This window comes from Lynx canadensis, chromosome C1 (assembly GCF_007474595.2).
Source record: "Lynx canadensis isolate LIC74 chromosome C1, mLynCan4.pri.v2, whole genome shotgun sequence".
Lineage (NCBI taxonomy): Eukaryota > Metazoa > Chordata > Mammalia > Carnivora > Felidae > Lynx > Lynx canadensis.
The window spans coordinates 48,115,632-48,127,796 of NC_044310.1; the positions used below are offsets into that span (position 1 = coordinate 48,115,632).

The 12,165-nt window shown below is 44.6% G+C and overlaps 1 protein-coding gene across 13 annotated transcripts in view; it reads left to right on the top strand.

The window, feature by feature from the left end:
* The window catches only part of FGGY (FGGY carbohydrate kinase domain containing), a 417,073-nt gene that overhangs the window by 191,030 nt on the left and 213,878 nt on the right, over positions 1-12,165 (top strand). For all 13 annotated transcript variants that reach the window (XR_003970648.1, XR_003970649.1, XR_003970647.1 and 10 more), the window contains one exon: positions 7,586-7,714. Coding sequence is in view for 10 of the 13 variants with exons in the window: in XM_030323871.1 (XP_030179731.1) it covers positions 7,586-7,714 (129 nt within the window). In the remaining 3 variants the exon portion in view is untranslated. The remainder of the gene's footprint in view (positions 1-7,585; positions 7,715-12,165) is intronic.

The window sequence follows — 12,165 nt, forward strand, 5'->3', positions numbered from 1 at the left end:
TTATAAATAATAGCCCAAACCGTAGAAGAGGTTACAATATAAAATATTTACAAGATATAATTCAGAAGAGGTATTGGATGGGAATTGTATGTCTACTGAAAGTAAGCCCTGTAAGTAAAGGCAGAGAACTTCTCTGTCTTGTTCCTTGATGCATTTTCTGCATTACAGCAGTGCCTGGCACATAGTAGGTACTCAGTCAACATTTCTGTAATAAATAATGAGTGAATCAGAAAGTTTCACATTTAGTCAGTAATTTAGAGTTTAATTCCTGGTTAAAGTGAGGTCATTTTTAGAAGGCAAATGAAAGGCAATACTTTGGAAGATGGCTTTCAACAGATAGCGGGGCATATCAGGTTTGAGTTTTTTGTTAATTTCTCTGGTTGAGTGAATAGTTCTGGATGTGTGTGACTCCTCTGCAGGAGCAAGAATTACCAGAATGTTCTTCTGTCAGTCTTGTATCAGTTTTGGTTCCAGAAAGCTCCCTGCTCTAACCTGTCTAAACCGAGGTCTCTGCAGAGGAATTTAGGTGCTGGGTATTGCTCAAGCCCCTAATCTTGTCAGCTCTTTTAATTTTTTTTTAATGTTTGTTTATTACTGAGAGACAGAGAGACACAGAGCATGAGCATGGGAGGAGCAGAGAGAGGGGGAGACATAGAATCAGAAGCAGGCTCCAGGCTCTGAGCCATCAGCACAGAGCCCAACGCGGGGCTCGAACCCACAAACCGCCAGATCATGACCTGAGCCGAAGTCAGACGCTTAACCGACTGAGCCACCCAGGCACCCCTCAGCTCTTTTAAAAGTATCAATAACCAGTCTACTGGCAGCCATATACACATGATGGTATTGTTTTCTTTGGGGAGGGTTCATGCTAATTTGGGAGCTCAACCAGAGTCGGAGCAGGTTGTAACCATCTTTAAAATCATGCCCGTACTATGCCTGCATGAAACAGCAAACTTACATACACCACCACATGCTCTTAAGATAATTCCAGCCTATCACTGGAGAGTACAAAAGGATAATTCTGGTTTTGTTCTCCCACTCCTAAACCAGATTGACAGTGGATTCAGTCCCGCAGCGCTCAGAGAGCCTCTCTGCTGGCAGGGGAGGTGAGAGCACCGTTCCAGCCAGTCCAGGTGGCCTGTTGACCTTGGCAAAACTGAGCAGGAACCAGTGCCCTTAGTGGCACACACAGAGGAACCAGGGTCTCATGCTGCCTATGCCCACACCTCTTTCTGACATTTCCAAGGACTTTGAGCCCACTCTTCCCCTGGGTTTCATCCCCATTTGTAGAAATACAGAGGAACACTGAACCTTCCAGTTAATACAACACCCCTCCCCCGTCTCCCTCTTCCTGGAGAGGATAACAGTTCTGTTGACCATTATAATGCATTTTCTGTCTCTCAGCAATCCACACAGTCATTAATTTCTGCTGCTGACGTCAGGAAAGAGGATTATGTGTGTGTCTGAAACTGTTCCCAAAGTGCTCATTAGTCATAGATAATTGAAAAACTGGTAGGGAAAGATTTGGTGTAATAGTAGCCCCTGCCTGTGAGGAGGGACCGCAACCACCAGATAATTGTAGGCTCCAGCTTTTGACCACTCGCACTGAATCTGCCCGTCTGAATAAGAGTTCAGTGGGCATGAGCCCACGAACCCTCAGAGCGATTGCTTTTTTATACCCCAACATGAGAGTGTGTTCACAGGAACAGAAGCCAGCCAAACCAAGAAAATAGCTGAAGTGTCCTTGTCCTCGGGCCTCTCCTGTCTTCAGGCTGAGGAACAGGGTTTGGAAAAGGTGCACAGTATTCTTCTTAATTTTGCTTTTATTTTAACTTAGTCTAGTTTGTTTTGATCACAAAAGAAATTTAAGGTCACGGTATAGAGGAAGCACAAATCCTAGAGAAGAGTGTCCCATGCTGGGTCCCCATCCCTGCTGTTTAACAACATTCTGCATGTTTTTCTAGGATTTTTCTGGAAATATACATGCTTCCATTCTTGTATACTTGAATAAAATGCCCAAATGGGATCACACTGTGAACACTATTCTGTGTCTTGATGTTTTTGCTAAGTGTATTTTGAACTTCTTTCCGAATTCAGACCCTAATTCTTCCTCATTCATTTTAGTGGCTTTGTAGGAATTTTCTGAATACATGTGCCCTCATTTATTTAGGGAAAAACACCCTATTTATATAGGGAAAAACACCTATAAAAAAAATTACACAAGAAATGTGTGTTCGAGGCAGAACAGTTAGAAAGTATAGGTTGGTAAAAAGAAAAAAAATAATAACTTCTTCATCCAGGAAAAAGCAATTTTCTTTTTTTCCCCCTAGGAATGTATTTTTACAAATAGTCCATCTACCCTCTTTGTTGTTGTTCTTAAAATGAAGTCATACTCCACATAATGTTTTGCAGCCTGCATTTTTCAGTTGGCTTGATTGTTTTACAGATAAAAAACTATTTCCTATTCTAGCCTTTCCCCACTGCAGGTTTATCTTCTTAAAAAACAAATCTAAGTGCTCAGAGCTATTGGCTGGCAGGGCCTCATTGCCTTAGTTGGAGCTCCTCGCCTCGCCTGAGGTCCCCACTTCACTGCTCCTCCCTGGTGCCCTTTTTGCCAACATACTGACTGCCTCAAACACTCTGTGCCCCTCGGGGCTGCCTGCAGTGAACGGCTTTTTGCTCTAATGGCATCCATTTCCCCTGAGCATTCTAGCTCTGAAACCACCAATCCGCCACCTGTCTTACCAGACTAGGCTCAAATGTCACCTTCATCTTGATTTCCTGCACTCCCAGGGCCAACTCACAGTCCCCTCCTTCCTTGGCGTTCTCGGAATACCATGTACATTTCACCTGCAGAGCACTTTTTGAGGGGCTGAGAGCCTTGGTTAGCAGAGACCACTGTGTGAGTCTCAGAGGTGCCTCTTTCACATACACCCCAGCACCTCGATGTTGCCACGGGGTGGGCAAAACTATACGGGGCCACCATTGTTCTTGAATGTTTGTGAAGCTGTGTGGATGAATGGCTGAACAGAGGCTAGGAGAGACAGCCAGTGGTGAGGCTGTGAGGTCTTGATTAAGTCTGGGAAAATGGATGCTGTGATTAACTTAATTTTATGGTCAAGGAAGAGCCGAAAGGAGGATTATTTCCAGAAAAGTTGTCCAGGCGCACTAAAGCTTGCTTCTGACAGCTCCACCAGTCCCTCAGATGTAACCCTGGCTGGTAAGCCTAAAGCGTGATCTGATGGGGTGATTTCTCAGAGATTCCCACCTTTTCCATCATCTTCTCTTACGCCAAGCTGTTTGTTTTCGGTCTCTAAATAAACAAAAGTTCTTCCTGCTTTGGGCCCAGATGGACTATTCCTGAAGGCTGTGTTCCAGTTCAAAGGAGGATGTTAAGCTTTGTGCATATTTATTTTCATGCCTGGACCAGTGGGCTGGAGAGAAGGCCTGGCCTACTGCCCCCGGTTGGGTTCTCCGGCAGCAGATGCTGAGACAGGTTTGAGGGTCTCTCTCAAATTATTAGGGGTTGCCATCTGTGATAAGAAGGTGAGGAGAGGGGGATGAGGCAGAGGGAGAAATTGAGCCGTGATATAGTCCCATGCCCCTTGCCCAGCCCAGCAGAGTGCTCTGGAGTGAGTGGTGCCATCACAATCCCTCTGCTCTGTCTCTGCTAAGTCATCAGGTGCGGCTGTCCTGGGAAAGGCATCACTTTGGCACAGCAGCCTGAAGGAGCTGGCACCTGGAAGCTGTCTGCTGCCCTTACTGCCCTTACTGGGCTGCAAGTCTGTCCTTAACAGGGATCCAAGCCGTGGCGTCTCCCTATCAGCCATATTTCCCATATCCAGGCAAATGCCATGACCTGTAACTTGCTGCTTCACAGAATCTCTTCTGTTGCACATGCCTGTCCCTGCGACTCTCTTGCCCATACCTTGATGAAGGTTCATATCTTCTCTCTTCCTGAAATAGCTTCACAACTGTTCTCCCTAACCCCTTTCTGTCTTCTGCCATGCTGCCCAAGAGATCTGTAGCAATGCTTAAATCCAGTCGCCTCACTGCCTGGCTTACTGTTCCTCCAGGGGCCCTCCGTGATCTTCATGATGAAGTTCAGACACCTGAGTCTGGATTACAGTGTCTGTTTTGTCCCCGCTTCCATCTCCAACCTTATCTGCTCCTTCCGCCCCCTGCTGGGTCCCAGCCAGGGTTCTGTTCCACTTTACTCAGCCTTTTTGGCAGTCTCCCATGTTTCTTGGCCTTTGCTCAAGATGCTGCCTGTGCTGAGAAATCTACCTGTGGTCCACCGGCATATGATTTGAACCTAGATCTGGCTGCAAACCCTGGACTCCCCTGTACCTGGCCAGCCCAGGGTTCTTTCTAACCTGCTGCCCAGAAGATTTACAAGAGTTCCCCATCTTGCTAATTCTCCTTCTGTCCAGAACCTTTTTTTTCATGAAAATCATGGCCTTTATGTTTGTGAAGATCGGGAAGAAGGTGAAACCATTCCCATTTTTACTTTCCTATCAAAATTAACCCTTAAAAAAAATCTGAAGGTGGTGAGCATGACTTCCAAATGATGCTACTTTTTTTTTTTTTTTTAATGTTTTATTTTTGAGAGCAAGAGAGAGCATGAGTGGAGGAGAGGCAGAGAGAGAGGGAGACACAGAATCGGAAGCAGGGGGCGCCTGGGTGGCTCAGTCGGTTAAGCGGCCGACTTCGGCTCAGGTCATGATCTCGCAGTCAGTGAGTTCAAGCCCCGTGTCGGGCTCTGTGCTGACAGCTCAGAGCCTGGAGCCTGTTTCGGATTCTGTGTCTCCCTCTCTCTGACCCTCCCCTGTTCATGCTCTGTCTCTCTCTGTCTCAAAAATAAATAAATGTTAAAAAAAATTAAAAAAAAAAAAAAAAAAGAATCGGAAGCAGGCTCCAGGTTCTGAGCTGTCAGCACAGAGCCCGACACGGAAGTTGAACCCACAGACCATGAAATCGTGACCTGAGCTAAAGTCAGATGCCTAACCAACTGAGCCACCCAGGAGCCCCCAAATGATGCTACTTTTTAAGCCTACATAATGTTTGTTCTAAAAATACTTCTCTTGGAGTGCCTGGGTGGGTCAGTCTGTTAAATGTCTGACTTCGGTTCGGGTCATGATCTTATAGCTCGTGAGTTAGAGGCCCCGCGTGGGGATCTATGCAGGCGCCTCATGGTCTGGAGCCTGCCTTGGTTTCTGTGTCTTCCTCTCTCTGCCCTCCCCTGCTTGCATTCTCTCTCTCTCTCTTAAAAATAAATAAACATTAAACATTTTTTAAAAAATTTGTTTTCTCTTGTTTCTTTAGTCATTTCTTCTCTGGTTTTCTTCACTTGAAATTTTTAAAAACAGATCCACCAATATGTAATTTAACCAATAAGAGCACAGGTTTGCATCGGTTGGAGTGGAATCTATGGCCTGTACTCCCAACATTTAAGCTGTATGACTCTAAGGAACTTACCTTCCCTTCATAAACCTGACTTTCCCCATCCATCTGTGCAATGGGGACAGTAATAGTATCCTTCACATGGCATTATGTGACAATGAACTGAGAAAATGCATAGCAGATCCTTAGCACTGTCCCTCTCACAGAAATGCTCCGTAAAGGCAAATGCTGTCTTTTATGTGCTAGATCCTAGATACAGTGACATACTCCACATCGTGTCCAGAGACAGATTGTCTACCTTGAAGGGCACCACTCTCCTTTAGGATTCTGCTGGCTTAGGTATTCAAAGCAGGCTAGAAGCTCTCCCTTCTCTCTGCCCCAACATTGGAGCATCTTGATTTTGTCTTCCAGACCAGGGCTCTCCTATAGAAATATAATATGAGCCACATACACAGTTTAAAATTTTTTAGTAGCCACATTAAAGTAAAAGGCAATAGGTGAAATTAATTTCAATGTAATATAATCTAATATGTCCAAAATAGGATTCCAACATGCATTTGATATAAAAGTTAAGAATATTTTACATTTATTTTTTCCATACAAAGTTTTTGACATCTGATGCATATTTTCTGCTTAGTACCTCCCAATACATACACTAAAACTTCATTGTAAATATTTGATTTAGATGTCCTCAGTTAACGTTCAAAAAGTAGATTTGCACGCCACAGTGGTTTCAAACATCCTTAAGAAGTTTTTCAGTAGCTGACTTGAGTGTCAGTTTTTAAATTGAAATGAATTAAAATGAAAGTAAGTGGAAAATTAAGGTCCTTGAGTTCTTCCAGCCCGCAGTTCAAGCGTTTAGTCCACACATGCCAAGCGGCTACCAAATTGGACAGTGAAGCTCCAGGATGCATTGCAACGGTTGCAGTCTTCTTCCTCTTGATTTTCTTAGCAGACTTTTTCTTTTTTTTCCAAATTCATTTATAGATGAAGCTCGTTACCTAAAATGGATAAAAATGGTGTTGTGGAGGGTTTTTTGTTTCCAATTAGAGGAGATTGGTGAGCCATTCACCCCCTGCCTCCCTCAACCCCCACCTTCCCCTTCACCCCAAAAGTCCTGCAGCACCTCAGCCTAGCCCTGGGGCTCTGTGGAACAACGAACAAGTGGTAGGTATCTTAGCATCAAGCAAATTACTGAGCACACATTCAGAATCTTAGAATCTTGGAGCTCAGAGAGATCTTAGCATATATGTGGATCTCCCCCGATCCCCTCCTTGCGGTGCACAAACACTAATTATGAATTTCTTGACAAGGGGAGGGGGAGGACTCAGCCTCTGCTAAACACCTGAGAACAGATGGATTTCTTCATTCTGTTCTGATTTACATGGCTCCTTGTGTCCTGATCTCATCTCCCTAACTAGGTTGGGGGCAAGGACTGCCTTTTACAGCACCACAGCGCCCACACAAAGCAAGACAATCAATAAATTCTTAACTGAAGGCCTGACTGACTGCAGGAATTCAAGGTCACTTGAAATATCAGGGTCGCTGCATTGCACAACTCCAAAGAACACCATTCAGATTGTATTCTGTGGTTGTGCAAGTAGCAGCCTTGTTAAGTTTGCAAGGTTTAGACTGGGCTCTCGTTTCCAACTGAGAAAAACTTTGAAGAGATTTTTTTTTTATTGGAACAAAATAATTCCCTCCCTTATCCTCTGACAGGAAGCAACTACACAAGTAAAGGTTCTCAACTTCCTTAGGAATATATGTTAACCCAGGACTGTGTATGGATGTGTGTGTGTGCGTAAGGTATGCTGTTAGGGCTGCTGCTGTGTTAGGAAGCCCGTTTGGAACAGTTTGACTGTTTTAACTGGTCTTTAAGAGGCCACTGTGTTTATATCTTTGGAATTTCCCGTGAATGGAATCTTTCTCCAATTTGAAAGGTACCTTAGAGCTCTTGATTTTGTAAAGTACCCCAGAGCGTGACCCACGGGAACCAAGGACATACACCTAAGTCACCAAAGGAGCAAAGGGACTCTTTGTGGGTGCATGGTTTTTATCTTCATGAGGTTGAGAAAATGCAGAAGACAGGGGCGGGAGCAGAGAGGTTCCCTTAAGAAAACCCTGTGTTTGCTTTTGTGTTTTTCAAACTGACAGGTGTTTGTTGTTTCTCATGTCTACTCAGGAAACCAAGTACTGCCTCCTGGAGCTTCTCTTGGAAATGGGCTCACACCAGAGGCAGCCAGAGACCTTGGACTTCCTGCTGGAATTGCGGTGGCAGCCTCACTTATTGATGCCCACGCAGGAGGCCTAGGTAACCTCCCACCCTGTGTCCATGACCAACACTGTGTTCAAACGGAATATTCCTTGGAACCTAAGACACTCCTTTCCTGTTTTTAAAGCAGGGATCAAGGGCTGGTGGTTACAGGTATAGTAAGGAAAAGTCTTTTTTTTTTTTTTTTTTAATTTTTTAACATTTATTTTTGAGAGAGAGAGTGAGAGAGCAGGAGAGCACAAGCAAGGGAGGGGCAGAGAGAGAGGGAGACACAGAATCCAAAGCAGGCTCCAGGCTCCGAGCTGTCAGCACAGAACCCGACACAGGGCCTGAACCCATGAACCGCGAGGTCATGGCCTGAGCTGAAGTTGGATGCTTAACCGTCTGAGTGACCCAGGTGCCCCAGGAAAAGCCTTTTTACAGTTAGTCATTTGGATAGAGTTATCAAACTTTTAATCACATGTAGTATTTATAATCTTGTTAATTTTTTCAGTACAGAATAACAGAAAAAAAATGGCCGGAATCAATATCTGGATGGTTCTTTGGTTTACGGAGAATTTGAAAGAGATGTGTGCACTTCAGCTAGCACGTATGATGGTGGTACACTTACCTGTACAGTTTGTTCTAAAGGCACTCCAAAACCCTCACAAGTCTAATGGATTTCTTTTCATACTTTGGTTTATATTCTATATCCAGTTAGGTGGGTGCAGTCTTGATTTTATCTCCTAAATAATTCTCACATCTGGCATTCAGGCGTCTATTATTTCAAAGGCCCATTGAACACTTCAATGTGTCGTAGACATGGTGCTTGGGGACAGTGAATTTAAAACTATGCCAAACCAGCGTGTCTCCTCCATGAGTTTTAGTAGGAAGGTGGGCAGGGAGACAAGGACTACAGGAAGGGGTTGATGACTCTTACCCCTTCTTCATCCTTATTACAGTTTTTCCTTCCTCCCTTCCCCTTCTCTTTCCCTTCCCTTCCCCCCCACTTCTTCCCTCTTGTCTCTTTTTTTTCTTTTCTTTTCTTTTCTTTTCTTTTCTTTTCTCTTTTCTCTTTTCTCTTTTCTCTTTTCTTTTTCCTCTCCTCTCCTCTCCTCTCCTCTTCTCTCCCCTCCCCTCCCCTCCCCTCCCCTCCCCTCCCCTCCCCCCTCCTCTCTCCTCTCTCCTCTCTCCTCTCTCCTCTTCAATTCTCAATTTCTCTCACTTCCACTATAGTCATATTTTTCCCTAGACTTTCTTTCTAACAGTGTTTTTGTTTTTTTAATTATGGCTAAGACTTCATGCTATCAATTTGGTAGGTCATGACCATTGGATTTTCAGAGTGGAATCAACTGGAGTAGAAAACATCAGAGTACATCTCACATAGTAAGGGTCAACACTGCTTTTATGGGACTTATGTTTATATTTTATGGGTAGTGAACGTGGACACTGTACCATGAAGAAAATGAATTTCTTACCTTGGATCATAGTCAAAGGAGTTTTGAAATATATTCTGTTCCATACTTTGTGTTAGAACCAAGAGTTATTTTTCAAATACTTAAATGGACTTGTGCTCCCAGAATCCAGTTTGTATAAATGCATGTGTATTTCTCTTCCCAGATTGGTTTATTGGTCCTCTCCTTCTCCCACTGCCTAATGTCTACTTGAAATTGAAGTCTCATAGCAGACGCTTTGTTCTTTGCATAACCTTCCTTGGAACACTCAGATTATATTCCCAGAGAAATAATCACACTGGGGTGTAATATAATCACACTGGGTAATAATCACACTGGGTTGGAATAATTGTATTCCCAGAGAAATAATCACACTGGGTTGTAATTACTCATTTATCTGCTTCTCTTTTCCAGTGGACTCTGAGCTCCTTGAGGGCATTATATTATTATTCTTGTATCACCTATGCTGAGCCCTGGATCAGGCTCCTATAAGTGCCTGATAAATTTATTAAGTGAATACAGTCATATTAAGACAAGAATAAGGTGAAATGGCCTTAACCTGTAGAGTGGAAGTTAATGTTTCCTTATGCAACAGGATAACAAGCAGTATCTGATTCCCCTACGTAGTCTATGGACTTCCGGAGCAGGGTAGTGCTTATCAGTTTATGAATGTGTCTGCCTTGTTCGCTTTTATGTGTCCAGGATCTAACACAATGGCTGAGAAGTTATAAACAGCCAGTAGTACCTGTGGGTCGGTGGAATGGCAGGCAGGTAATACTGAGTGTAGGCAAGGGTGTTTCTCTCCCTTTTCAATGTGTTCTTTTGATGGGAGTGGCATGATTTTGAGCAGGCACAGAAAGAACTCGGGGTCTACATAGATAGGGAGTTTTCCTGTCCCCTTGTAATCCTGATATCCTGTGTCATGTTTGAGGCCAGGGAAGCTTTCTCCATCGTGCTTTTTCAATTATCATGCTTTTTCAATTCGTTTCAACCATCCACCCCCAGGCAGGTGATAAGGACTTGGCTTGGACCACTGAGTGCTGAAAGAGAGCCTGCACCTTGCAGGGGCTTCAGGACTCCTGTTTCCTTGTCAGATCCCCAGACCTCCCTAAGGGACGAACCAAAGCACCCTTTTTCACTGCTGCCCAGCACTTGCTGTGCCCCATATGGTACCTGCTATTTGTAGACACTCAAAGTGTGGGAGCTCCACGGGGAGGAATCCAGGCCATTAGAGGGACCTCCCTCTTTTCCTAAATCAAAGATGGTTCTGTGACGGGAATTTTACCCTTCAAAGCTTTAACTCAGGCTTTTAATACTCTTCAGTTAATGAGTTTCCCTTATGTTTTCCAAAAGTAAGCTCTTTACGTGGAAAGGTAGAATAAGGGCCTTGGATTCTTTAAGGGTTGAGCTTAGGGGCTGGTGGTGGCTGGAAGGGCACAGGAAGGGGGGCATCTCAGCAACTGCAAGACAGTCAAGATCATAATTTTGACCAAGTTTTATCCTTCGTATACTTTCTTATGCGTCCTCCTCTCCTCTTACAGTCATGACAGAATTAGGATGTCTGGTGAAGAGAGGAGGCCTGGAAGCAAACGTTGCCTCTTGTTTCTCACCCTGCCGGTGCCCTGTGCAGGCCTGAGAGTCTTGAGAAGGTCATTGATGCACCCAGCTGCCTAGTCACTGAAGAGACATACTGAGTACCTGCAAACCTGCCAATTACTGGTCTAGTCGCTGGGGGTTATAGTGTGAACAGAGCAGACAGAGTGCCACTCCTCCCGGAGAGAAAATTCTGGCTCTTCTTTCCCGACCTGCATGTTTATTGCTTAACAATACTGGTTGGAGACCACTATTGTTATGATGCTCTAATAAGGGAACTGAATGTGGAGTCTGAAGATGTGAGCTTAAATTCTTACTCCCTCTACCTGTGTACCTTGGGCCAAATATCATCTCTCTTCACTCCTGTGTTTCCTCTTCTGCAATAAGAGATAGCAATGCGCCCCCCCCACCCCCCCCACCCCCAGGGTTGTTAAGAGCATTGGTAAAGCAGAAAAGCAGCGAAGGTAAAGCAGCTGGCACATAGTAGGCACATAGTAATGAGGCTTCTCTCTTTGGTTTTCTCACTCTGAAATCACAATGCCTGACCAAAGTAAAAGCTTTTAAATTGGAAGTTCTCTGAGTTACTGTTGTAGTAAGGTGTGTACCAGGACAATGGTCTTCTTTTTGGACAGGCAATTGGAAAAGAACCTCAGACTTCTGGATTCTGTCAGCCTTCCCTGAATGTGCCCTGATTCTCTTTGCCTGGCACTTGGGAACAGAATGCAGGATTCAATGCTTTCGATCTTGTGCAGGTTGAGATCAGAAGCAGTCTCAAGAAACAGGTAAATGAACTCCATGTTAAGAGGTTGCTGAATGTCAGGTTAAGAATTCAGCTTTGGAGGTCAGAATTGGAGGCCATCCAAGCCTCCCTCAAACAGGCTTCGACAGTTATGGCCCCTTCACGGGCTGACCCGGCATGACCTACCTTGGACCCACCGTTCTGACTGATAGGAGGGGTCAGCCCTCTGCTTTGGAGAAATCTCCCTGGGCTCTCATTCTCAAGGGAGCCTGGGACAGGAGGATGAAGATCAAAGAGGCAAGTAACACTCAACCCCTGCTTTTTCCAGTTCTGGAAAAAGAGGAGGAAGGACTTTGTGGGAATAAAAATCAAAGATTAAAGAACATTTTGTTCTTAAGGTGCTGGTTAGTAAGTTCTGCAGCAGACAGCCAGAAGATAGGACTAGCTTTGTTTGCTCTTTGCGGGGGTGGTTCTGGCCAGGGCTCCTGCTGCTGATATTTTTCTAGCTTATAAAAATAGTATTAACTTTGTTCCAGGTCTGTTCTTGGCTCCAGCACCCCAGCTGTCCTGAAAGGCAATAACAAGCCGATTTCTGTCTCAGGCTCCCTTCTCTCAGTTGTTCTGTGTATCACACAAACTTCTGATTATCCCTCAGATCTTGAATCCGGTTGATTCACCTCCTCTAGGAGCCTTCCCTGACTCCCTCTAGCTGACTTAAGCATTCC